The sequence below is a fragment of the Hyperolius riggenbachi genome, chromosome 2 (genome assembly GCF_040937935.1).
Source record: "Hyperolius riggenbachi isolate aHypRig1 chromosome 2, aHypRig1.pri, whole genome shotgun sequence".
NCBI lineage: Eukaryota > Metazoa > Chordata > Amphibia > Anura > Hyperoliidae > Hyperolius > Hyperolius riggenbachi.
In genome coordinates, this window is record NC_090647.1 from 249,354,273 (window position 1) to 249,380,583 (window position 26,311).

The 26,311-nt window shown below is 44.5% G+C and overlaps 1 protein-coding gene across 5 annotated transcripts in view; it reads right to left on the minus strand.

Moving 5' to 3' along the window:
- NF1 (neurofibromin 1) overlaps positions 1-26,311 on the minus strand; it is a 343,136-nt gene that overhangs the window by 42,930 nt on the left and 273,895 nt on the right. For 3 of the 5 annotated variants that reach the window (XM_068268483.1, XM_068268481.1, XM_068268480.1), the window contains 10 exons: positions 25,315-25,455; positions 22,814-22,943; positions 20,513-20,644; positions 17,551-17,686; positions 17,275-17,432; positions 17,000-17,122; positions 15,302-15,432; positions 12,731-12,831; positions 10,408-10,550; positions 454-500 (listed from right to left, as the gene is read on the minus strand). In XM_068268483.1, the coding sequence (XP_068124584.1) occupies positions 454-500; positions 10,408-10,550; positions 12,731-12,831; positions 15,302-15,432; positions 17,000-17,122; positions 17,275-17,432; positions 17,551-17,686; positions 20,513-20,644; positions 22,814-22,943; positions 25,315-25,455 (1,242 nt within the window). Of the gene's footprint in view, positions 1-453; positions 501-10,407; positions 10,551-12,730; positions 12,832-15,301; positions 15,433-16,999; positions 17,123-17,274; positions 17,433-17,550; positions 17,690-20,512; positions 20,645-22,813; positions 22,944-25,314; positions 25,456-26,311 lie in introns of all 5 variants that reach the window. The other 2 variants (XM_068268482.1, XM_068268479.1) reach the window with 1 other exon arrangement.

The following is a 26,311-nucleotide window of genomic DNA, read 5'->3' on the forward strand; positions in this document are numbered from 1 at the left end:
CCTTCACTGAGAGGGGCGGGGGAGAGGCGGAGATACGCGCTGACAGACGCGCGTGGGGCAGGGCTGCGGCGGTTAGCCCTGCCCCAACCAGGAAGCGCTCCCCCGCATTACGGAGGGGATTTGGGGGATCAGGGACCCCCGTTAAGCCGCGGGATAGCGGCGGTTTAGCAGGGGCACACATGCCCCTGCTAACTCTGAGGTCTGAAGCGAGATTTATTCTCGCTTCAGACTCTCTTTAAACATTTAATGTGTCAGCCTCCATATTCCTTCTTACTTCAGGTGTCCTTTATTTGTACTTAAAATACAAGTCACAAAAGAAGGAAATAAACACGTTACAAATTACTTTTTAAATATGAAGGAGAATTGCACTCTAGATGCATATTAATTCTGAAAATGTCTTGTCTTAATTGATAAATGTTACATTAATCCAATTTTGACAATTAATTTTAATACCTTGGAGAAAGGTCCAGCAAACCTCCACAAACCATTAAATCCAAAACCTGGAAATGTAAACACAAAGAATTATCACTAAAACCAAAACAAGCTATAAACATGTATGTTAAAGAGTACCCGAAGTGACATTTAATGAGAGTAACAATTGTATTTATAGTCCCAATCTGACTTACAACTAGTAAATAACAGTTTTCTTTTTTTCTCACAGTAAGAGTAAGGGCCGCGAATCCGCAGAGTTTCCTCGCAGGCAAATCACGCGGTGAAACTCTGCCATAGGGGATAACGGCGCCGCCGGCCGAATCGCTTGCAGTAGCGATTCGGCCGGAACCCCCTACAGAAGTCGCGGCGGAGGCTGCGATTCCCATAGCCGTGCATGGCACGGCTCATGGGATTCGCCCTGCAAACCCTGCCCTCCCGCTCAGTGCCGGGTGGATGGAAACGAGCCCTTAAGAATTCAGTGCATTCAAACTGTACCATAACTCTAACTAATAACCAATTTGGGTAATAAATCTCTCTGGGAAAAACACATCTGAGTGCAGGGAACAAGTAACAAGTTCAAAATGTGCGTCCTAAACAACAAAGAAATGCTATCACATGACAGTCAAAAGTTTGAACAAATTTTAACCTTTAATTACAAAATAAGATTAACCTCTTGAGGACCGCAGTGTTAAACCCCCCGAAAGACCAGGCAAATTTTCATTCAATTGGCCTCTGCAGCTTTAAGGCCATGCTGCAGGGCCGCACAACACACAAGTGATTCCCCCCCCCCTCCCCACCAACAGAGCTCTCTGTTGGTGGGGTCTGATCGCCCCTCCCCCTCCCCAATGTTTGTCTGTGTATTTATGCTTTTTTTTATATAAAAAGTGTTTTTTTTAATATTACATTGTAAACCCTCTCCCTCCCTCCCCCCGCCAGCCAGCCAGACAGCCAGCCAATCCCCGTGATCAGCTGTCAGCTGTCATAGGCTTCAGCCTATGACAGCCGATCACCTCTGTGTTTCAGTAGGGGACAGCCGTGTCACACGGCTGTCCCCAGTACAGTGCTGCTGCTGATCGCAACGCTGTACATGGAATTAGACGGCGATTACGCCGTCTAAGTCTCCCGAGCGGCAATAGCCGCTCGGAGACTGAAGGCGGAGCTTTTCTCTGCCCACCAACCGATCAGCGTTAGGCAGTCCTGGGGCTGCCGCCGCGGCCACGCCCACCGGCTTGACGCGGTTGGCTAGAGGTTAAGGTGTTCCAGGAATTTACTAGTGCTGCACTCTATCTGCAAAATAGCTTAAACATATTTTAGGCAAAAACTATGGGTCTTGTGCAATCTAGTCCCATTCTAGTGAGCAGCATTGTGGGGTTCACACTGCACGCGTTTCCAGCCGTGTTTTGGGAACGCGTGCAGGAGGCCGACACGCACGACAGCATGTTATTGCCATCAGATTCATTAAAGGGAACCTTAAGTGACATGTGACACGCTGAGATAGCCGTGTACGTACAGTGCCTATTGCACAAATACAGAGTTAATATTTAGTTGTGCAACTGACAGGGACCAGGACTACTGATGAATTACAGCCATAAAATACTTTGCTCTAGGAAGCCCAATTCTCTGCCAGAAAAGAATAGATAAAAAAGAAAAAAAGTTCATTTAGCTTCCTTTTATCCTCTTGGCGCCTCTGTTCTCCCGCATGATAATTTATAGAACATTAGTAGCAAAGAAAATGGTCTATTTTTTTCTCAGATCTATAGCTTTTTTTGATAACATTTAATAATTCTGTCATATTCGCAATTACAAACCACACTCTGTATTTTAAACTATAAAACAAGCAGCGCTAATAACACTTTGAACTTCCCTGCAATAAAATCTTATCTAAATCTGTCTCTGGCTGTGGGGTTTTTTTTTTATGTATAAGTGCTCTAGAAAACAGCACTGTAACCGACCAAAGTTTGGCCGGAGGGCTCAGAGAAGCTCTTTTGCATAGATAACAACTGAAGTTTCTTAACTCTTCCTGTACTGGAAACAATAATTTCTTTGCCACTAGTGCTCTATTTCTTAGTTGTACTACACATACAATTCATATCATACGTTTATTTTCATTTCAGTGTAACTAAGTTTCACTTTAACAATTTAGTCTGACTGCACTCAATGTAACATGATGAACATGCATGTTGTACAGTAAAATTACATACTTGTTGCCAGCATGCTGCTAATATGAACCCTAAAAGTAGTAAATTATCTAAGGTCTTTCTAGACAAATTCAGTATAAGGATGAAATCATAACATTGTGAGACAGGGCATGGTACACAGAGCCTAAAGAAAAACACTGTGCTCTGTCATAAATATATTAATTGCAATAAAATAAGGGATCATTCACAGTGCTCAGTTGCATTGCAGAATAATTCTGCAGGCTGACTCACTGCCCATACAATTCTATGGGCCTGTTTACAGTACTGCGTTGTATCAGATTGCATTATTCCCACTTGATGCATGCTGGCTTTGTATTAAGCACTTGAAGACTGCAGTGCTAAACCCCCCTAAAGACCAGACCATTTTTTACAATTCAGACCACTGCAGTTATAACTGTTTATTGCTCGGTCATACAACTTACCACCCAAACAAATTTTACGTCCTTTTCTTCTCATTAACACAGCTCTCTTTGGTGCTATTTGATTGCTGCTGCGATTTTTCGTTTTTATTATATTCATCAAAAAATACAGGAATTTTGTCAAACAAATGATTTTTTTTTAACTTTCTGTGCTGACATTTTTCAAGTAAAGTAAAATTTCTATATACATTTTTGTCCAAATTTATTGTGCTACATGTCTTTGATAAAAAAAAAATCCATTCAGTGTATATTTATTGGTTTGGGTAAAAGTTATAGCGTTTACAAACTATGGTGCAAAAAGTGAATTTTCCCATTTTGAAGCATCTCTGACTTTCCTGAGCACCTGTCAGGTTTTATGAGGTGCTAAAATTCCAGGATAGTATAAATACCCCCCAAATGACCCCATTTTGGAAAGAAGACATCCCAAAGTATTCACTAAGAGGCATGGTGAGTTCATAGAAGATTTTATTTTTTGTCACAAGTTAGCAGAAAACGACACTGTGACAAAAAAAATAAATAATAAAAAGTTTCCATTTCTGCTAACTTGTGACAAAAAAAAAATGAAATCTGCCACAGACTCACCATGCCCCTCTCTGCATACTTTGGGATGTCTACTTTCCAAAATGGAGTCATTTGTGGGGTGTGTTTACTGTCCTGGCATTTTGGGGGGGTGCTAAATTGTAAGCACCCCTGTAAAGCCTAAAGGTGTTCATAAGACTTTGGGCCCCTTAGCACACCTAGGCTGCAAAAAAGTGTCACACGTGGTATCGCCGTACTCAGGAGAAATAGTATAATGTGTTTTGTGGTGTATTTTTGCACATACCCATGCTGGGTGGGAGAAATATCTCTGTAAATGAGATTTTTTTGATTTTTTTTTTACACACAATTGTCCATTTACAAAGATATTTCTCCCACCCAGCATAGGTATGTGTTAAAATACACCCCAAAACACATTATACTACTTTTCCCGAGTACAGCGATACCACATGTGTGGCACTTTTTTGCACCCTAACTGCGCTAAGGGGCCCAAAGTCCAATGAGTACCTTTAGGATTTCACAGGTCATTTTGAGAAATTTGGTTTCAAGACTACTCCTCACGGTTCCGGGCCCCTAAAATGCCAGGACAGTATAGGAACCCCACAAATGACCCCATTTTAGAAAGAAGACACCCCAAGGTATTCCGTGAGGGGTATGGTGAGTTCATAGAAGATTTTATTTTTTGTCACAAGTTAGCGGAAACTGACACTTTGTGAAAAAAAAAAACAATAAAAATCAATTTCCGCTAACTTGTGACAAAAAATAAAATCTTTATGAACTCACCATACTGCTAACGGAATACCTTGGGGTGTCTTCTTTCTATAATGGGGTTATTTGTGGTGTTCCTATACTGCCCTGGCATTTTAGGGGCCCTAAACCGTGAGGAGTAGTCTTCAAACCAAATGTCTCAAAATGACCTGTGAAATCCTAAAGGTACTCATTGGACTTTGGGCCCCTTAGCGCAGTTAGGGTGCAAAAGAGTGCCACACATGTGGTATCGCCGTACTCAGGAGAAGTAGTATAATGTGTTTTGCGGTGTATTTTTACACATACCCATGCTGGGTGGGAGAAATATCTCTGTAAATGGACAATTGTGTGTAAAAAAATGGAAAACGTCATTTACAGAGATATTTCTCCCACCCAGCATGGGTATGTGTGAAAAGAAACCCCAAAACACATTATACTACTTCTCCTGAGTACGGGGATACCACATGTGTGACACCTTTTTGCAGCCTAGCTGTGCAAAGGGGCCCACAGGCTAATGAGTACCTTTAGGATTTCACAGGTCAATTTTACTCATTTGTTTTCCAGACTACACCTCACGGTGTAGTGCCCCTAAAATGCCAGGGAAGTATAGGAACCCCACAAGTGACCCCATTTTGGAAAGAAGACACCCCAAGGTATTCCATGAGGGGTATGATGAGTTCATAGAAGATTTTATTTTTTGACACAAGTTAGTGGAAATGGATTTTTTAGGTTTTTTTCTCACAAAGTGTCATTTTCCACTAACTTGTGACAAAAAATAAAATCTTCTATGAACTCACCATACCCCTCACGGAATACCTTGGGGTGTCTTCTTTCCAAAATGGGGTCAATTGTGGGGTTCCTATACTGCCTTGGCATTTTAGGGGCCCTAAACTGTGAGGAGTAGTCTGGAAACCAAATAATTAAAATTGACCTGTGAAATTCTAAAGGTACTCATTGGACTTTGGGCCCCTTTGCACAGCTAGGCTACAAAAAAGTGTCACACGTGTGGTATTGCTGTACTCAGGAATAGTAGTATAATGTGTTTTGGGGTGCATTTTCACACATAACCAATCCTGTGTGTGAGAAATATCTCTGTAAATGACAATTTTTTCCATTTTTTTACACTAAATTGTCATTTACAGAGCTATTTCTCCCACCCAGCATGGGTATGTGTGAAAAGACACCCCGAAACACATTATACTACTACTCCTGAGAATGGCAATACCACATATGTGACACTTTTTTGCACACTAGCTGCGCAAACTTGCCCAAAGTCCAATGAGCACCTTTAGGCTTTACAGGGGTGCTCACAATTTAGGCCCCCACCAAACAATTCCAGGACAGTAAAACACCCCAGAAATGACCCCATTTTGGAAAGAAGAGACCCCAAGGTATTTCACGAGGGGCATAGTGAGTTCATATAAAATTTTATTTTTTTGTCACAAGTTAGCGGAAGATGACACTTTGTGGGAAAAAAATTAAAAAAATCAATTTCTGCTAACTTATGACAAAAAATAAAATCTTCTATGAACTTACCATGCCCCTCAGCGAATACCTTGGGGTGTCTGCTTTAAAAAATGGGGTCACTTGTGGGGGTCTGTCCTGGCATTTTAGCGTCTCCACAATCATTACATGTATGACCAGTATTAGGAGTTTCTGCTATACTCCTTATATTGGGCATACGGGTGATGCACTTTTTTCTCCATAAAATGAAAAATGAACGGCAAAGATTCTCACATTCGCATTGATCAATGTGGATGAAAAAATATCTGCCGAAATATGTGAAAAAAGAGGGGGGCATGGTGTTTGCCAGGACATAGGAGCACCGCCCACAACATTTTCCAAACCCACTTTGCTCCTATGCCCTGGCAAACCCGATTAATCCATTCACATCGATCGATGTGGAGGAAAAAAACCTTTGCCAGTTTTGATACAAAGTGCTTGCCAAAGCATAGGAGCTCCAACACCGCCCCTCAGCTCATATGCCTTGGCAAACGTATCTTACTGCGGAGGAGAAATCTCGTCCTGCAGCGCTGCATGCCCCGACTTGTGTGTAATCTGACAGACGCGCAATGCTTCTGTCAGGATGCACCATCAGTGCTGCAGCTGGTTGGTCGGTCAGTCGCCTGCTCGATCCACCTGGAAGGGTAAAGGATGGAAAAAGAGAGAGAGAGAAAGAGAGAGAGAAAACAAGCAAGCAGCAATGCAAGAAATTAATTAACATTAAATTTTGTAAACTTTATTAAACCTTTTTAACCAAACAATAACATTTGGAACTTTAGCGTACCTGTTTTATTTTTGTTTGTTTTTTTTTTAACTTACCTTCCGAGGACAAACTTCTCCTTCCCCATGGGACAGTGTGCAAAGCGCAAATCGCAGAGATGTAGCAAAGTACACTATGCACTTTGTCCCAAGTGAAAGGAGAGGTTTCTGGCAACCTTGTGTATTTGGGTCTCTTAAAAGCAGATGTCTGGTTTCACACACAGGAGCCGCGCAGTAGCGTAGGTATGCACTAGCTTTAAGTCGAACACTTCCGGCGTAAGGGGGGGACCGCAAAGTGGGACTTTCGCTAGGCAATTTGCTGCAACACATCGCTCCAGTGTGAAAGAGCCTTGAGAGACTACTACCGTGTCTCACGTTCCCTACTCCAATAGCGAATGTGTTCGTGTAACTTTTCAAAGCACTCCCCTATGCATAGGGCAGGCTGGTTAGGACAGTAGGGACAATAAAAAGTGGTGTCACGCCTCATTCCATCCCTCTTACAGACACGACAATGTTTTCTTGAGGTGCGTTGACCTGGGGTACTCGGAAAGACATAAGTATAGTGTCTTTCATGTAGCCGGCTAACTACATTAGGGGGATTGGCCACGGCCCCTCCTGGATACAGGAGTTCCGAAATGACCTCTTCCTGAAATTTAAGGAAGGATCCTGTTCTCCCAGCCTTACTGTAGAGAACAAAGCGGTTGTACATTGCCAACTGAATCAAGTAAATAGCCACTTTCTTATACCAGCGGCTGGTCCTTCGGGAAACTAAATAGGGAACCAACATCTGGACATTGAAGTCCACCCCTCCCATGTTTAAATTATAGTCGTGGACGGCGAGGGGTTTTTCAACAACCTCAGTTGCTCGCTGAATTTGGACTGTCGTGTCTCCGTGAATGGTCGACAGAAGGTAAACGTCCCTCTTGTCCTTCCATTTCACTGCAAGAAGGTCGTCATTACACAAGGCAGCCCTCTCCCCCCGTGCAAGTCGGGTAGCAGTGAGCCATTGGGGGAAGCCCCGGCGACTAGGCTGCACGGTGCCACAGCAGGGAATTCCGAGTATCTTCAAATGCTGATAGAGGGGCACACTTGTGTAGTAGTTGCCCACATAGAGAATGTACCCCTTGTGGAATAAGGGTGACACCAAGTCCCACACAATCTTGCCACTGCACCCCAGGTAGTCAGGGCATCCGACCGGCTCCAATTTTGTGTCTTTTCCCTCATAGACCCTAAAGCGATATGTATAGCCTGTGGCCCTTTCACAGAGCTTATACAGCTTAACCCCATACCGGGCGCGCTTGGTTGGGATGTACTGCTTAATGCCAAGGCGCCCGGTAAAATGTACGAGGGACTCGTCTATACAGATGTTCTGTTCAGGGGTGTAAGCATCTGCAAATTTGGATGACATGTGGTCTATGAGGGGCTGAAATTTGTGGAGCCGGTCATAGTCAGCGTGGCCTCTTTCATGACAGGTTGTATCATCATGGAAGTGCAGGAAGCGCAGGATGTCCTCAAAACGTGACCTGGACATGGCAGAAGAGTACATGGGCATGTGATGTATTGGGTGCGTAGACCAATAGGACCGCAATACATTTTTTTTTAGTTAGACCCATGTTAAGGAGAAGGCCCAAAAAGATTTTAAATTCGGAAACTGTGACCTTTTTACACCGAAAAGGCTGGGCATGGGAGCTGTTCGGATTGTCGGTGATAAATTGTGTGGCCTTACGGTTGGTCTCTGCCACGACTAAGTCGTAGAGATCCTCGGTGAAGATCAGATGAAAAGCGTCTAGGGCCGATCCTAGATGATCTGTCTCCACCTGGACTCCAGACTGGGCGGTAAAAGGGGACACTACGGGTGCGGCAGAATTAGGGAACTTCCAATGAGGGTTTGCCAGCACCTCTGGGAGCCTAGGGGTACTACGGGCCCGTGTTTCTGGTGGCTGCGACTGGGGTCCTACTGCACGTACCACCGAACCAGTTTCAAATGCCATGCTGGTGCTCGCCACTTCACCAGGGTCTACGGCAGTACTGGTTTCAAGTCCAGGATGTGCTGCGCTGTTGGGTGCATGCCTCACCATCAAAATCTGGATCAGCGCTAGCACCACTCTGCTGCCCTTGAGGTTGATCCTGCGCAACCTGCAGTCCACTGACATGGGGTCGGGTACGCCTGGCACTAGCAGGGACCACAACCTCGTCATCAGAACTATCGGTCAGAGAGTCACTGTCCTCTAAAGGTTCAAATTCTGAGCCGGATGATTTGTCGGATGAGAAGTCCCAATCACTCTCACCCGACTCGGCCATAATACTGTAGGCCTCTTGCAGGGAATACATCTTTTTTGCAATTTTGGGCTGCTAAATTTAGGGGGTATTCCTCTAAGACTACCCAGGAAAAAATGCACCTGTCTAGCAAATGGGAGTATTTGTTAAGTAAACAGCTGTGATCGCTCAGTTTTGATTAAAAAATCTTTATAGCGTCGCAGCTATTGTTTTGTTTTTTTGCAGTGATCAGAAAACAAAAATGTCTTTTACTTGGGGCGGGCTGAACGCAAGTGCGTCAGAACGATCAGGCCTGATCGGGCAAACACTGCGTTTTTAGTGGAGCCTACTCTAAGGTGACCCTAACGTACTTATATAGATCTGAGTGCGATCAGTACTGATCACTTGCAGATACTATAAAGTACCAATGCTGATTAGCGACAGTGATGACGCTAATCAGCGACTTATTAGTGATTGCGGTGTAGAGGGCTGGGCACTAACTACCTAACAAAGGGGCCTAGCTAACTCACTGGCCAAAAAACAGTGCACAGGCAATAGATGTCACTCAGACCTCGATCAGAGCTGTGACAGGCGACCAGATATCAATCACAGTGCCGCTGTCAGATGCCAATCATTGTAAACAGCAATTGAAATCTCAGGCAATCACAGATGATCAAATACCAATCACTAATCTATCAATCAATCAGATGTCAAAAATCAGTGCACAGACAATAGATGTCACCCAGACCTCGATCAGAGCTGTGACAGGCGACCAGATATCAATCACAGTGCAGCTGTCAGATGCCAACCAATGTAAACAGCAATTGAAAACACAGAGCAATCACAGATGATCAATAACCAATCACAATGCAATCAATCAGAAGTAAAAAAAACTGTGCACAGGCAATAGATGTCACTCACATGGCACTCAGACCTCGATCAGAGCTGTGACAGGCGACCAGATGACACTCAGACCTCAATCAGACGCCTTGGCACGGCCAGTGAGGGGGGTAGTGGCGGTGATCAGCAGCGATCGGCGGGGAACTGGAGCAGGATCAGTGTTTCTGTGTGATAAGCAAGGCTGCCGTCCTCTCTCCTGGTGGTCTGGGCACGCTGTGACCAGGAGAGGAGGAGGCAGCCAGTATAATACACGTTGTTGACATAACAACGTGTATTATACTGTTTCCATTGGGCCATTTGAAAGATCGCAGCCCGGTGCTGCTAATTGGCCGGCGGGCTGATGACACAGGGGGCCCGCAAGTGATGCTGGGCGATGTGCGTGGGCATGCGCGCGCATTTCAGATAGAAAGGACCTTACACCAATCGGCATTAGGCGGTCCTGGGGCTGCCGCCGCGGCCACGCCCATTGGCGTGACGCGGGCGGCAGGTGGTTAAAGTCTATGTCCAGTCGCCACTGCAATTCACACTTATTATAAGTTGTGCGTTATGCAATGAACCACTGTGAAAAGATGTCCTTTGGAGGACTGCTCTATACCAAGCCAGAAAAACAGGCTCATCTGATGCACAGTCACAATATAAAATACATTGCTACTTACTCTGTAGGTAAGAAGGCTGGTACTGTGGAGGAGACTCTTCATGGTACACTACACTCTGTACAATGCCATGTATTGGATTTAAAAGATTTGGATCTTGACACAATGATAAAAGGGTGCTGATCTTAGAGTCCAATAAGTTGTGTCTGAAAAAAAAATAGCATTCTAGTATACACATGCATATAAAAAGTGTTTTATTCAGTCAAATGTGAAGCCCATTCTAGACAGCATTTTTCTACATTATAGATTAAAATGACCCTTACACATTCACAAGGTAGCCATACATAAATCAATGACCATCAGATACATAATATTCCTCTTTGAGCATATGTGATCAGAGATGGATCTATTAAGCTGTCCATACAGCACACAGATTTTCCATAGATTTAAACATGAAATCTCTTAGAAAACGACTGTATTAGCGCATCTGCCTCTGCCTGCCTACCCAGGTCTCCCCCAAGCTTTGTGTACCCCCAGGCCCATGGTGAGTGTGGATGCGGTGCAGCTCCCCCATCTCCCAGCATGCCTCCTCCAGTGTACCTAGTGTTCTGTCCTCATCACTGGTGGGGGAACTGAATCCTCTTGACCTGACGGCATATGTGTGACCTTGTACGTGCTTGTCAGCTCACGTGGTACAAGCACTCTGTAGTGATGCAGAGAAGATACGGGGCACAGGAGGAGCGCGCCAGAGGCCAGGTGAGCTTTAGCCTGGGGGGGTAGATCAGCCGGGGGGGGGGGGTCCGTTGGTTGTCAGGAGATTGAACGCCGCTACTGACGCGCACCTGACTGAGCCCTTTTGATCAAAATTGCAATCGGGGGTGGGGTCGGTTACGTAGCAGCATCAATCATCATTATTATGATCAAATCATAATGATGCAGACTTGGGCCAGACTTTCAAGTTCTAAAAGTGTCAGCCACCATTTCCTTTTTTTAATGTTTCCCTTTAAAGATACTTGAACTGAAAAAGTTAGACTTTACTTACCTGGGGCTTCTTCCAGCCCATAGAAGTCTATCTGGTCCAATACTGCAGTTCTGTTGCCTTCCAGAGTGCCGCTGTCTGTCCGTAAGACCCCCTACGCATGTGCACCTCTTGTGACTGCTCTCCCATGGCCAGTAGCATCCTGCTCCTGCGCAGTTCACAAAGACTGGAACTGTGCAAGCACAGAACGCTCCCAGCCACTGGAGCTTATTCCTGAGAGGCACACCCACGACCCCAGCTGTGGTTGGTGGTCTAACGGAGTGGACAGCAGCCCCTTGGAAGTCAGCAGAACTGAAGCGCTGGACCAGATAGAATTCTAGGGGCTGGAAGAGGTCCAGCTAAGTAAAGCGCAACTTATTTTCAGCTCTGATATCCTTTAAGCTGTTTAACCAATTATGGGACAGGCACCAGTATATCTGTGCCCCTTGAGACTTCATCTTAGCTTCAGGGGCGTAGATATACGTACCTCGCCACGATTGCACATGTTCCCATTCACCGATCAATGTGCATGTGATCAATGGCATCAGTCAAATGCCGGTGGTCATTGACAAAGTGAAAGTAAAAACATGCACTGTTCACAGTACACAGAAATAAAGTGGGGGGACATCTGGTGGCCAAAAAAAAAAAAAAAAAAAAAAAGACACCTACATGCATTAAATAAACATATATCCCCCATTAATTAACCCTTTACCCCCCCCCCCATAATAAACAAAGATAAAAAGTGACAAAAAAAAATCAGTTTTTTTTAGGAACGCAACTTTTTTAATATGTATGTCATGAGGGTATATTACTGTTATTTTTGCAAATAAGGACTTGTAATTAGTTATATAGTGTAAACGAGCAATAAAACTGATAAACATTTGAACTAAAATATTGTCGCCATACATTGCTCTAGGGACATAATTTAAATGCTGTAATAGCCGGAACAAATAGACAAATAAAATGTGCGGCTTTTATCCACAGTAGCACATTTTATTTTAAAACTATAATAGCTGAAAACTGAGAAATTATATATATTTTTTTTTATTATTCCCATTAAAATGCATATAAAATAAAATAATTCCTATCAAAAAATACCACCCAAAGAAAGCCTAATCGGTAGCAAAAAACAAACGAAATATAGATCATTTTGGTGTGACAAGTAGTGATAATGTTATTAGTGAATAAACGGGAGGAGTACTGAAATGTGCAAACTGCTCTGGTCCATAAAGAGAACACCACCTGTAGTGGTAAAATTGTTAAACTACGGACAGAATGTATAGGGGAATTGCAGCATAAGTTGGAAGCTTGAAGTGCGGAATTTTCAGCAGAAAACTGAAATAGGAAAGAATATAAAAGGGTACTTACACCACAGGGAACACTTTAGGGAAGACCACACTAGCTTCAGCTAAATATTCATAAAGAATACGTTGATCAAATTCATCTGTAGTGTATTTTACAAGTGTAGCCTGCAACAACAAATAAAGCTTTAACAAACCAATTTAAACTATAACGTTTTTCACCTGTATATTCATGGACTTAAAGCATTGCAAGGAGCAATGAGCAACTTCAATCAGGGTTCAGTTTATTAAATAAATCCATGAAATATGACTTCTGATGACATTCTGCATGTTCACTGTACTTTGCCTGCCAATCAGAGCTGTGCATCATGATAATGCCCATCATTGATATAATCTTCATTGTACAATCTTATCAAGGATATTCTGCAGAAATGGTAAGATTGTACACGCAGCATCATAATGTATCATTAACCAGCTGAGCGGTCTGGACGAGCTCAGCTCGTCCAACACCGCCAGAGGCTGCCGCTCAGGCCCTGCTGGGCCGATTTTCACCAAATAAAAAGCAGCACACGCAGCCGGCACTTTGCCAGCCGCGTGTGCTGCCTGATCGCCGCTGCAGCGCGGCGATCCGCCGCGTGCAGCGGCGAAAGAGGGTCCCCCCAGCCGCCCGAGCCCAGCGTAGCCGGAACAAACAGTTCCGGCCAGCGCTAAGGGCTGGATCGGAGGCGGCTGACGTCAGGACGTCGGCTGACGTCCATGACGTCACTCCGCTCGTCGCCATGGCGACGAGGTAAGCGAAACACGGAAGGCCGCTTATTGCTGCCTTCCGTGTTACTTCTGGCCGCCGGAGACGATCGGAAGAACGCCTCCGGAGCGCCCTCTAGTGGGCTTTCATGCAGCCAACTTTCAGTTGGCTGCATGAAATAGTTTTTTTTTATTTAAAAAAAACCCTCCCGCAGCCGCCCTGGCGATTTAATCAGAACGCCAGGGTGGTTAATGTGCACCTTTAGCAAGCACGCCTATGCCATCAAAAGGAACAATACGGATTCAATGTGATAAAGTTGAACTATTTAAGGTAGCCATACATTTAGCGGTGATGGGAAGATTCAACCAAGAGACAAATCTTTCTCTAATCGAATCTGATTAGAGAGAGATCTGTTGGCTGCCCATACACCGCAGGCCAATTCCTGATCAATTTCATGCTGAAATCAATCAGGAATCGGCCTGTGATGCTGTATCCGGCCGCCTCGCTTACCTGACGCTATCCCCCTAATGTTAAACATCCTCCCGGTGCCCAGTGCAAGTGATATATTACCTGTCTATGCCCGCCACTTGGCCTCCACTGGCTACGAGCTTTCTCCGTTCTCCACACAAGCTTGCAATGTGTTGCCTAGTAATGTTGCTGCATGTGATGTCTGACATCACATGCACCCTTACTAGACAACCATATGCTAGAGAACAGAGGAATCCCGGAGCCAGCAGAGACTGCGGACATGTAATGTATCACTTGCACTGGGCACCAGGGGGTACATTTAACATTAGGGGAGACATAGCCAGGGGGTTTTGTCGTGTTCGTCACTCACCCCAATATCGCACGCCGTTACTGCTGTGCACACAATCCGGCCCTACATCTTGCAGCACATACATATGAATTGGCCGCCAGGAGACTTGGGCGCAGGATACAGCCGGTATGGCTCATCCTGCTGCTGCACAAGTTCCCGGTGGCGTTAAATACTATTCACCCTCTAGATCCACGTGGATAGTGGGGAATCTGAAATTCGGCTTCCAACTATTGCTGGAAGTGGAATTACAGTATTTTAGAAGCAACTCCAGCTCCGTCTTCTGACGGCGCCAAAGTTACTGACTGTGCGCCACCATAGCCGTAATTCCTATTATGGCCTATGGTGGCGCCGGCTGCCCCCAAACTCCTGCGCTGTTATCACAGCGCTCGCATCTTGCAGCATGTGCGAATGACTAATGTGACCTAATTTGGCCTGAAATTGGTCGCACTGTTGGTCGTGCATGCATTAGGCGGCACAGATTCTCATCCGATTCTATTAACATAATCGAATCGGATGGTTGCCTGATATATGGCTACCTTAACACTATTCACTTATACATATACATGCTTTTACCTGAAATTCTAACAAACTAACGTTTACATCTTTACTCCTGGTTTATCAGCTTCAATGTTCATCCTATCAAGGTGGGTTTCATATACACTGCCAAACCTTTTTTCCATTCCAAGAATTTTAATAATTGAAATAGACAGGATTAAGACATGTCTAAGCATTTTTTTTAAATCTTGTGCAGCAATTTCTCGCTGTGGGGTGATCTTTTGGGCTGTATTTAGGCAAAGTCACTGGTGGGGAGGTTAATCTGTTTATTTGTTACGCTAGTCCAGTAATAAGTCAAGAAATCTCAACATAATAAACAATATCAAAACTCAGTGTTTTTCTTTTTATAGCTGGTCCATGCTCATTATTTTGCTTGTTCCCCCTTTCCACTGCTCCCTAGAACTGTTCCCTTCTCTTTTTATATTTAAATAAATACACAACCAGTATCATTTTTGTTGGATTTGTTTTACGATTGCTTGGTATTTAATTCTCTACGTTTCAATATTATAAAGATTCCTTACTAGAACAGTCAGCAGAAGAGCCTGGGTCTTCGGATCTGTCAGAACTTCTTCATCCAAAAGCACATTTGATTCAGAAACAGAAACTTTCCGTAAGTGAGGATGTTGCTGAGGTGATGATATCCTTGGTGTATCTAGGATTCAGTACAAAGATTTGTGGAGCTGCAGTTAGTGTTCACTCAAATGAAACAAGATTTATGAAAACAGCGGTAAAGCTAGGTATGCACACTAGATAGATGTCAAAAATATAATGTGCCAACTAACTTGGAGTAGAGGCATGTAAACATGCATGTGTGCCTTGGTCACAGAGTAATTTCATTCCTAGGGACAGAGGGAGGTAGGGGAGAAAGGCAGAAGACCTACTGATACAGGGAAATACAGTAGCAATTGGCATAAAACTATTGTAGGGCTGCACGTACAACCCCATTGAGCTCTCGTTGACGAGAGCATTCTGCACAGCACTACCTGCTCAGACGCAGAAGAACGCTTCCAGTGATGGGGCCGTGCATGCACTGTCTAGCCCGCCTGATGCAACTGAAGCCTTCCTACCAGAGAAGATTGAAAACAAACTGAGCCACCCAGGAGGATGGTGAGGGAGCCCACCAAGTACATGAGGCTAGAGGAAGCCCCATGTAAGTATAAATTCTTCAGATTTACTTTAAGTCTGGTAAACCCTATGCAATTTACACTTCAGATACTATTCGAGTGACAAATCAGATCAGTGCTCAGATCTGGCATTGATCGGATATGGAAGAAAGCTAATGTACACATTAATGCTATTTTTCCAAATTCCAATCAGATTTCTGGTCATTTTTTCAATTGGGCATTGATCGAAAATGAATCTAAAGGACATACACACAGAATGATAACCAGCATTTCCATCAATATTATCCAACATGCCTGATCTGCTTCCACTTGATAAAGATAGAATTTGAGTGTGGGATCGGTCTATCACAATCAACCAGCTGTATATTATTTTGCCTAATCCGATCATTTTCTCCATTGGAAGTAGGAGCTTAAGTGAAAATTACATGGTGTGTACTTACAATAGCTCAGCACCAACTTTCTGGAAACTACACGTACCACCTTCCCAAATTAGATACATGGCTTCTATTGTGATGTAAATTAGCTAGAAAGTGTAAACCGGCATTTACTTTTCTTCCTTCTTTGGGCATCACATGCTCACACAGGATCAACTGCAGCTGAATCCAGTGAGGAATTGAAGTTATACTGCACTTCCAAGCATATCTGGCCCATGACAATGGTATTCTGTCCACCACCATGATTCTACAAGGTCTCTATATTAATTTATCCGGAAAGCTTTTAGAATTTGCCATGTATGGTTTAGGGTTTAGTTGTGAAAATTAGACAGCGGATACTATGAATAATAAGTAGATTCTTCATTTCTTGGAACAAAATGTTATTAAAGCTAAAGGCAACAACCTGCTTTCTTGTAGTTTCATTATGTTGGCTAACAAAACCAGGGCTATGGAGTCGGTACAAAAATCAGCCGACTCAGACTCCTCCATTTAGGAAACCACCAGCTCCGACTCCAGGTACCCAAAATTGCTCTGACTCAGACTCCTCAACTCCGACTCCACAGCCCTGAACAAAACTATAACCCTGAGATCCAAGCAGCCCTAAGTCATCATGTTAAAAGTCACATTCCTAGTTAACCAATAATTCCAGTCTGAAACCTACCAATATCATAATCATTCTCTGCTACTCTTCTCATTTTTGGAGGTGTAGTAATACCAGATTCGATCTCCTGTCTTTTAGGCGCCTTATTTTCTGATATTAAGTGGTCAAAGCTTTTTCTTGTACCTAATTTTGGAGAGGGGAAAAAATATAGGTTGAAAAATATACAAGGTAACAGTTCACCATGGCACAGACACCGAAATCCAGGAATAACTAGCCGATTCATGTATTACTGAAAAGGATAAATAGTGCTAGAAGTCCAATAGGACCTAACAAACCTAGCAGTTTCTTAGTGTTTGCTTGAGATGGCTGCCCCATGTCCAGGCTCATGGACTTCCTTGTTCGAGGGCTAACTTGTCCAACAGTAGGGTAACTTGCAGCTAGATGCATGCCAGATCCTTTTGGAGATGACCACGGTTGGTTCTCCTTCAATGTTCTGTTGATATAAAAAATATAGTAGTTATCAGTGCTAGTTACACTTGCAGTGTTTTCCTCAAAAATCTTTTCTAGAATTTCTATGGCGCATACAGTATGTATTAATCACAAAGGAATACCTGCATGTGGGATCACTGTGATGCATCGGATATATATCCATAGGAACATTCTCCATTGAAACATCTGTCAGCAGAAGTGATTTTCTATGTTTCAAGCTGCAGCGAGTCCTTACTTCTTCAGACACAGTGAGCAAAGCTGGTAATTAGACAGTTACATTAGTCAACTTGTAAAATAGATTCTAGCTACAGTCACTCTTTGGACTTTGTGTATGAGCGGCTATTAAAATCAGGCCACAAATATTTACAGGATCAGCTTAAAAAAAAAATAAAATCTGCTAGTGCACTGAAAAGATTGAGTGTTATTGTACCAAAAGCAGTGAATCCCTATGGCTGACACCAGATCAAGCAATGACAAGCGATTACAAAAAAATTACATGTATTGAGGCACAACCCCTGAGATAAGGCACGCAAACTGCAAGATTGTGCAGAAGAAAACGAAGATTCAATTTTGAAAAATAACTATACAGTGCTCATACTGTGTTGGTAAAAGGTTGCATTTATTGACCAGAAAGGAAATCCATGAATCACTGAGGAGAACTGTGACTGCAATCCCATTTAAACCAGGAATTGAGGGAACCCTCTGACCCCCAGCCTGACTGACTGGTCCCATGCAATACACACATGCAGCTAAAACTTGCTCCAGCTGGCCAGCAATCACACAGACTCCAGCTGTAATCCAGCATACACTGTACGGTGTATGCAACAAGCTGCAGGATTACTGCTGTGAAGACCCCAAGTACTGTGCACAGCTGCGTGTGTTGTCCTTGGCACTGTGACTCCAACACCCGTAGACAGACGTGGCAGTGTGAAGAGCTTCAACACGCTGCACAAGTCCTGGGATTACTCCAGTTCTGCCTCCTTCCCCCCCATGGACCCACATGCAACATACTGGAGCCTGTCACATAAACCAGCTCTATATGTACTATATGTTCTCCCTGGGAACTGTAGATCACCTGTACATATATTCAGCTCCGGTCATCAAATACAAAGCCTCTTCTCCCCCCAAAAGAACAGCTCTCTGGCGGCTGAAAGACTATCATCAAAAGGTGTTTTGCAGTTTGGACGTGGGCCAATCATATGCACTTCTTGATTTTGACTGGCCCATTTCCAAGCTGAAAACAATTTGCATTACATTTGCCTGCAATGTAGTACCCGCCATTGGCCAGCCTATTACTCACAGGCAAAATGGTCCAAAGCTGCAAGGTCTGGCCGACAAGAGGTCAGAGAGGATCAAATCAGAAGTGCTGCATATATTTTTTGTTTTTAAGGTCCTCAGGAAATCAGGGCAAGTGTACTTGAAAGTATTTCCTTTGCTAGTAAAGATAAGTGGCAAACCAGTTGAACTTGATGGATGGTAGTCTTTTCAACCAAATTAACTGTGTTACTTAACCTCCTTGGGGGTATGCCCGACACTGTGTTGGGCAAGAAAATTTTGCTAAAAGAGGTATGCCCGACACAGTGTCAGGCATGCCGCTCAGGAGATTTTCTATTGGATATTTATTTCTGAAAATAAGTAAGCAAGATATAGGGGTCCTAGTAAAGGTAGTCAGCTATAGGGGCGCTACTATAGGTGACCCCCACCCCCTCTGCAGCGCCGATGACAGCTGCTGCCGCCGCACACAGCCCCATCTTCTCTTTGCAGAGCATCTGACGTCATGATGCCGGCTCCCGATGCTACGCACAGAGAAGACCAGTGCTGTGTGTGGCAGGGATGCTGTGATCGGAGCTGCTGCATCATGGGAGAAAGGGTTGGTGAGTAATGGCACCGGGGATTGCGTGGGGGCAGCTACAGCTATACTGCACCACCTAAAACTAACTACCTTTACTGGGGACCCCTATTCCTTTCTAACCTATATTGGGGACACCTATATTGCATACCTTTATTTGGACACCTATATTTAGCTACTTATACTGCGGAGGGAGCAAATATACACCACCTAAAATTAGCCAACTTTACTGGGGACCCCTATTCCTTTCTATCCTTTACTGGGGATACCTATAGTACATACGGGACCTTTACTTGGACACCTATACTTAGCTACCTATACTGCAGGGGGAGTGGTTCAGGGGGTGGGGGGCAACTAGGCTAGAAAACTTTGTACCGGGCCTGCGCAGTAAGCTCCCAGAGACGCGAGCGTGAGCTAGGATGCGCAGGCGCAGTTGTATTCGTCTAATTGGATGAATAATTGAACTGTGACGGCGGCGGGGAAAGGAGGATCGTAGAAAACGGCGCGGGTACATGACAGCCGCAGGGGGCCTGTAGAAGCCACAGGTAAGTGTCTGTTTTTGTTTTAAAAAACCCCCACAGAACCCCTTTAAGGCTTTTACTAATAAAATCACCTCTAGGTACCAGCAAGGCACACAGAGCACATAGATTACTAACAGATTCATTTTTACCTGCTGAAGTAATTTATTTAAATGTGAGAAGACAACTTGAGAAGCAGTTTTCAGTGCATAATTAGTGTATAAACATTTTCTTCATAAAAATACGATATTTACTAGCCTTATCTCAGGGCTTGTTCACACCATTTACAGTGCAGTGTAATACACATAGGCCCAGCTCTCTAACAAGAAACCTTTTTTGCACTTAAACAATAAAACACCTTTTAGGCCTCGAAGAAGCAAAAAAGTTCTCTGAATAAGCTGTCTTAAATCATGAGTTTCATATTCCTTTGCTTACCTACTTTTTAATTTTTTAATAGGCTAGCTGCTGAAAGTGTATTTCATAGACTAGAGAAGAAAACTATCTCTGAGAACACTCAGGAACATTTACTGAACCAGGACCATAGAGCCAAATATATGCAGGAACATCAGACACTGCATCACAAGGGAGAGTACTGCAGGTGGCCATGTACTGCAGAATAATAGCCAGCCAATGTCTTGCCCTACTGTGAATGCATCCTTATGTAGCTATGGAGAAAATCAACATTTAAACAACTATTTTGATAAATGACAATCTTACCAGCTAAATAAGCAACACTCTGAGTATTGACTTCAAACTTATCACAATTCCTGTGTTTATTCACAAGTGCAAGCAGAGTATGGAGGATTCTCACTGTTCTTGCCACTGTAGTGGGAGATGGGTGTCGATAACCTACAATAAAAAAAAAAGCGTCAGTATGCAAGACAAAAATATAATGGAAATAAAGTCACTCTCCAAAAATTATTTAAAAGAAACAACAAACAGCAGGAACAAGTAGATGAAAAGTAAGAAAGATCTCTTTAGTGTCCTTTCATATTTGTGCATGTTGCACGCCACGGCAATACCATTGCAAAGCTGCCCAAAAAAATCACGATGTGCGGTGCGACCATATACAGTGAAACAGTACAATGGGCAGTACCGCATGCTGCTCGTTACTCTGATGGGACCCGCCACCCTGCACACTATGTTAATATTCCAGAGAAATATCATTGCTGATGCAATGTTGGGATGCGATGATATTGCCCGTTGCGACGGAACACAACGGATTCAGTGTGAAAGGACCCTTAGTCGGCAGAAAAAAAAAAATCTCAATGTAGCATTACATTTTTATTTTTTTTTATGCCAGGAATGTGTCAGTCTACCAATATAAATGTGCTGCTGAGAGCTAGAGTGAAACCATTTAGGATAATTTAAAACTACTACTTTACAACTACTGAAATAGTAGTCTTCCCACCTCAAAACTCAACGCCCCTGCCAGACATCACTATTTGTGTTGATGGCACCTCCATAACACCTGTCCCCCAGGCTCGCTGTCTAGGTGTAATTTTGGACTCACATTCAAACCACACATTGACAACCTATCCTCCTCTTGTCGCCTCCACCTAAAAAACATCTCCCACATCCACCCTTTTCTAACACAGGACACTACCAAATTTCCGGTGCACGCCCTAATTATTTCCCGACTAGACTATTGCAACTCTCTGCTCTGCGGCTTCCCTGCCAACCGTTTAGCTTCACTACAGTCTATCATGAACTCTGCTGCACGACTCATCCACCTCTCCTCCAGCTTCTCCAGCCCAAAATCCCTCTGCCAGTCCCTTCACTGGCTGCCAGTTACACAAAGGATACAATTTAAAATTCTTGCTCTCGCCTACTAAGCTCTCCACGACATAGCTCCTTCCTATCTAAATCAATTTATTTCCAGATACCATCCTACACGCAATCTCCGCTCTGCTAACGATATCGTTCTGTCTTCTACCTGGATCAGCTCTTCCCACTCCCGCTTGCAAGACTTCTCTCGATCCTCTCCCCTCCTCTGGAACACCCTCCCTCAACACATCCGCCACTCACCCACACTTACTATTTTTAGGTGCAATCTGAAAACTCACCTCTTCAGGCAAGCATACTCTCCTACCTAGGACCCATTTCTACCACTCCACACACAGCTTCCATTTACTCACTGTCCTATGCCTTAAATGTTTAGACTGTAAGGCCTTTTGGCCAGGGCTCTCTTCCCCTTTTGTCTCACAATGCTGTGTAATGGATGTACAAACCCCCCACCTTTTGTAAAAACATGTAGTTAATTTGTTCACTGTATTAGCTGTTATATCCTCGTCTTGTATCAAGTGTTGTATTGTATACTCTGTATTGTTATACCTTGTATGCTATTGTACAGCACCACAGAAGTTGCTGGCGCTATATAAATCAAAAATAATAATTTCTTGAAACTGCAATGCAGAGTGTTCTATAAAATAAGAATCACCATAGTCCGCTACATGTCTCAGTAACCTGTGTCCTATCCTTCAGAGGAACAAGCCTTTAAAGGGAAGGTTCAAGCAAAATAAAAAAATGAGTTTCACTTACCTGGGGATTCTCCCAGCCCCATGCAGCCATCCTGTGCCCTCGTAGTCACTCACTGCTGCTCCAGTCCCCCGCTGGCAGCTTGGCGACCTCGGAGGTCGGCGGGACGCATTGCGTACATTTTTACGCATTCCCGCTAGTGCAGGAACATTAACACATGCATTTTTACGCGTTACTGGTTCAATGCGTAAATTTTTACGCAATGAACCAGTAATGCGTAAAAATGTATGTGTTAATGTTCCTGCACTAGCGGGAATGCGTAAAAATGTACGCAATGCGTCCCGCCGACCTCCGAGGTTGCCAAGCTGCCAGCGGGGGACTGGAGCAGCAGTGAGTGACTACGAGGGCACAGGATGGCTGCATGGGGCTGGGAGAAGCCCCAGGTAAGTGAAACTCATTTTTTTATTTTGCTTGGACATTTCCTTTAAACATGCCATATATGTTTTCACACAATTTAGGGGAGTGAATTAATGAACTCACCTTTCAGCAAGTGCCCAACTAGTGCAAAATTGAAGTTCGAGTTGAAATTGAGGCCAACAAAATGGTCCATTTGCTTGCAATGCCATTCCTCTAAAGGATTTCGGATTTCCATGAAAACTTCTTCTGGGCTCTAGAATATGGGAAAAAAAACATGTTTTACATATTCTGTCCAGTTATACAAAACATCACATTAACATACTGCCACCATATTAGGTAGAACTTATTACCAAGATCCATTCAGATGGGTCTACAGATACCACACACAATACCTTGAACAACTGTGATATTATACTGTATATAAAGCTAAGAATTTCAATCAGAGCAATTGCAAAGTAAAAAGTACATTGGTGTAGCATATTAACATTTCAGACAGATGAAGTAAAACACTACTTCACTCTCATTCTCATGATATTTGCAAGTGCTGCTCTAGTTTTGTACAATTTACAGAGGGCAATAGCATCATCATCTATTACCATATATACCATACCGCAATTACTGCTCTACTGTATTTGAGAAGACCTTCTACAGGTACAAACTACTGTATCATGAAGAATTTGGTGGATGTAGGTTAACTACTGGCAATGATAATGCCAAAGTGTTATTTATTCCATGAAAGCCCATATTGTATTGTATATAAAGGCCACTCCCATGCACTCCACAAAAGGTTGGTTTCTACTCACTGCAGGTGAGGCTGCATTTATTCAGAGATTCACAGCAATTCTAACAAGCTGATAACAGCAGTTATACCCTTCAGCACTAAAGTGATTACCATATTTTTCAGACCATAAGACGCACCTTTTCTCCCCTAAAACATGGGGGGAAAGTGCCCGTGTCTTATTGTGTGAATGCTGCCCGGCGCCAGTTGTCCTCCCCCCACGTAGAAATCCTGGCGGTAATGCACCTCCTGTGTCCCCACGGCTGTCCCACCCCCCCTGTCCTCCTTGCGGCCATCTTGTTCCCCTCTAACTCCTAAAATCTGTGGGGAGGGTTGAGGATGTGGGTTACCGCTGGACGCCACAGAGAAGAACGGTAATCCTACCGATGAAAAGCTGCTGGAGGTCCGTGCTCACAGTCAAAGTCTCTCTCCCTTCATTTCAGCTTTCACCACCAGTTCGGCAGAGAAGGGAGAGAGACTTTCAGCTGCGAGCACGGACCCCCCAATGACTTTTCCATGGAGGATTACCACTGTTCATCTCTGCACTGTGACGTCCAGCGGTAAGCCACAGCCTGCACACTCCCCACAGATGCCAGGATTCAGAGGGGGACAAAACAGAGGAGGACAGGGTGACGGGACAGTTGCGGGGACACAGGGGGGTGGGACAGAGGACAACAGGGAGGCGGGATAGCTGCGAGGACGACGGGGGGACGAGACAGGACGACGGGGGGACGAGACAGGACGACGGGGGGACGGGACGGGGGACGACAGGGGGACGGGACGGAGGACGACAGGGGGACGGGACAGAGGACGACAGGGGGACGGGACAGAGGACGACAGGGGGACGGGACGGAGGACGACAGGGGGGCGGGACAGAGGACGACAGGGGGACGGGACAGAGGACGACAGGGGGACGGGACAGAGGACGACAGGGGGACAGGACAGAGGACAACAGAGGAGCGGGACAGAGGACGACGGGACAGAGGACGACAGGGGGACGGGACAGAGGACGACAGGGGGACGGGACAGAGGACGACAGGGGGACGGGACAGAGGACGACAGGGGGACGGGACAGAGGACGACAGGGGGACGGGACAGAGGACGACAGGGGGACGGGACAGAGGACGACAGGGGGACGGGACAGAGGACGACAGGGGGACGGGACAGAGGACGACAGGGGGACGGGACAGAGGACGACAGGGGGACGGGACAGAGGACGACAGGGGGACGGGACAGAGGACGACAGGGGGACGGGACAGAGGACGACAGGGGGACGGGACAGAGGACGACAGGGGGACGGGACAGAGGACGACAGGGGGACGGGACAGAGGACGACAGGGGGACGGGACAGAGGACGACAGGGGGACGGGACAGAAGACGACAGGGGGACGGGACAGAGGACGACAGAGGACGACAGGGGGATGGGACAGAGGACGACGGGACAGAGGGACACAGTGGGATGTCACAAAAGAGAACAGGAGGAAGGGACAGAGGAAAACAGGGGACACCTAAAAGCTCACGGGGCATTTTAAAGGCCACCGGGAGCACCTAAGGGGACATGGGGGCATTTAAGAGGACACGGGGACGAAGGAGAACACAAGGGAGACACTAAAGGTACAAATGGGACACAAGAGGTACAAGGGGCGACTTAATTGGGAGGGGAGAAAATCCACAAGACACCCCCGCACCATGAATGCACCAGGTTTAGTATTTTTTCCTCCTGTTTTTTTGTCCTCAAAACCAAGGTGTGTCTTGTGGTCCAAAAAATACAGTACTTGTCTAGAGAAACTGAGGCCCCTAAAGTACCCAAATATACAAAGCTTATTCAGTACAAAATGTGTCATACCTTGTCATTAAATACTCGAAGGCTATCTAGAGTGTGCAGGTTTTGTTCCAGGAGAGCTGTACCTGCTGAATATAAATTAACCTCATCCAGCTGGAGTACTGCCATAGCCACCCAAAAGAGAGCTTTGTGCATAGGGGAATCCTAGAAAGAACGACATTAAATAATTTAATATTGTCAGTTTAGTCTTAAGGAAATCAAGCAGGCACAAAGAAAAGATATTCGCAATAGCAAAGAATTGACAAAACCAGTTCCATAAACTAGGAGCAGACCAACCTATTACATTTTAGATGTTGACTATAATGCACTTAAAGAGAAACCCTGACCAAGAATTGAACTTTATCCCCCTTTTACATGAGAAATCTATTTCTTTTCACAAACAGACCATCAGGGGGCGCTGTATGACTGATATTGTGGTAAAACCCCTCCCACAAGAAACTCTGAGGACCGTGGTGCTCCTGGCAGTTTCCTGTCTGTGAACCTTGTTGCATTGTTGGAAATAGCTGTTTACAGCGGTTTCCAACTGCCAAAATAGCATGCAGCAGCTACATCACCTGCCAACAGTAAAAATGTCACTATGTGATAAATGTCAGAATGTAAATCAGGGATTTAAAGGATTTTACAATGGGCAAACACTGGCTAAATCATTTTTTACATCATTATTGTAAAAATGAAGCACTTTTTTATTACATTATTTTCACTGGAGTTGGGGATATCTGTTAAATTATACAGAGTGTTGACTGTCTAATTCTGACTAGAACCACTCTTGTGTAGAAACTTGAAGAGAATGATCAGGTTTGGTCACGTGATAATTTTTATGATTGAAGTGTACTATCATCTACACGGTTTGGATTGCAGCTGACTGCGCTCCCCAAATCCTGGTTCATCAATAGCAACACTGACTTTTTCACCTCGATGATAGTTTGTAAGGATCTAATTTACTGATCACAATCATGTGACACTTTCTTGTATAAACTTAAACAGGAAGTAACCACAGCAA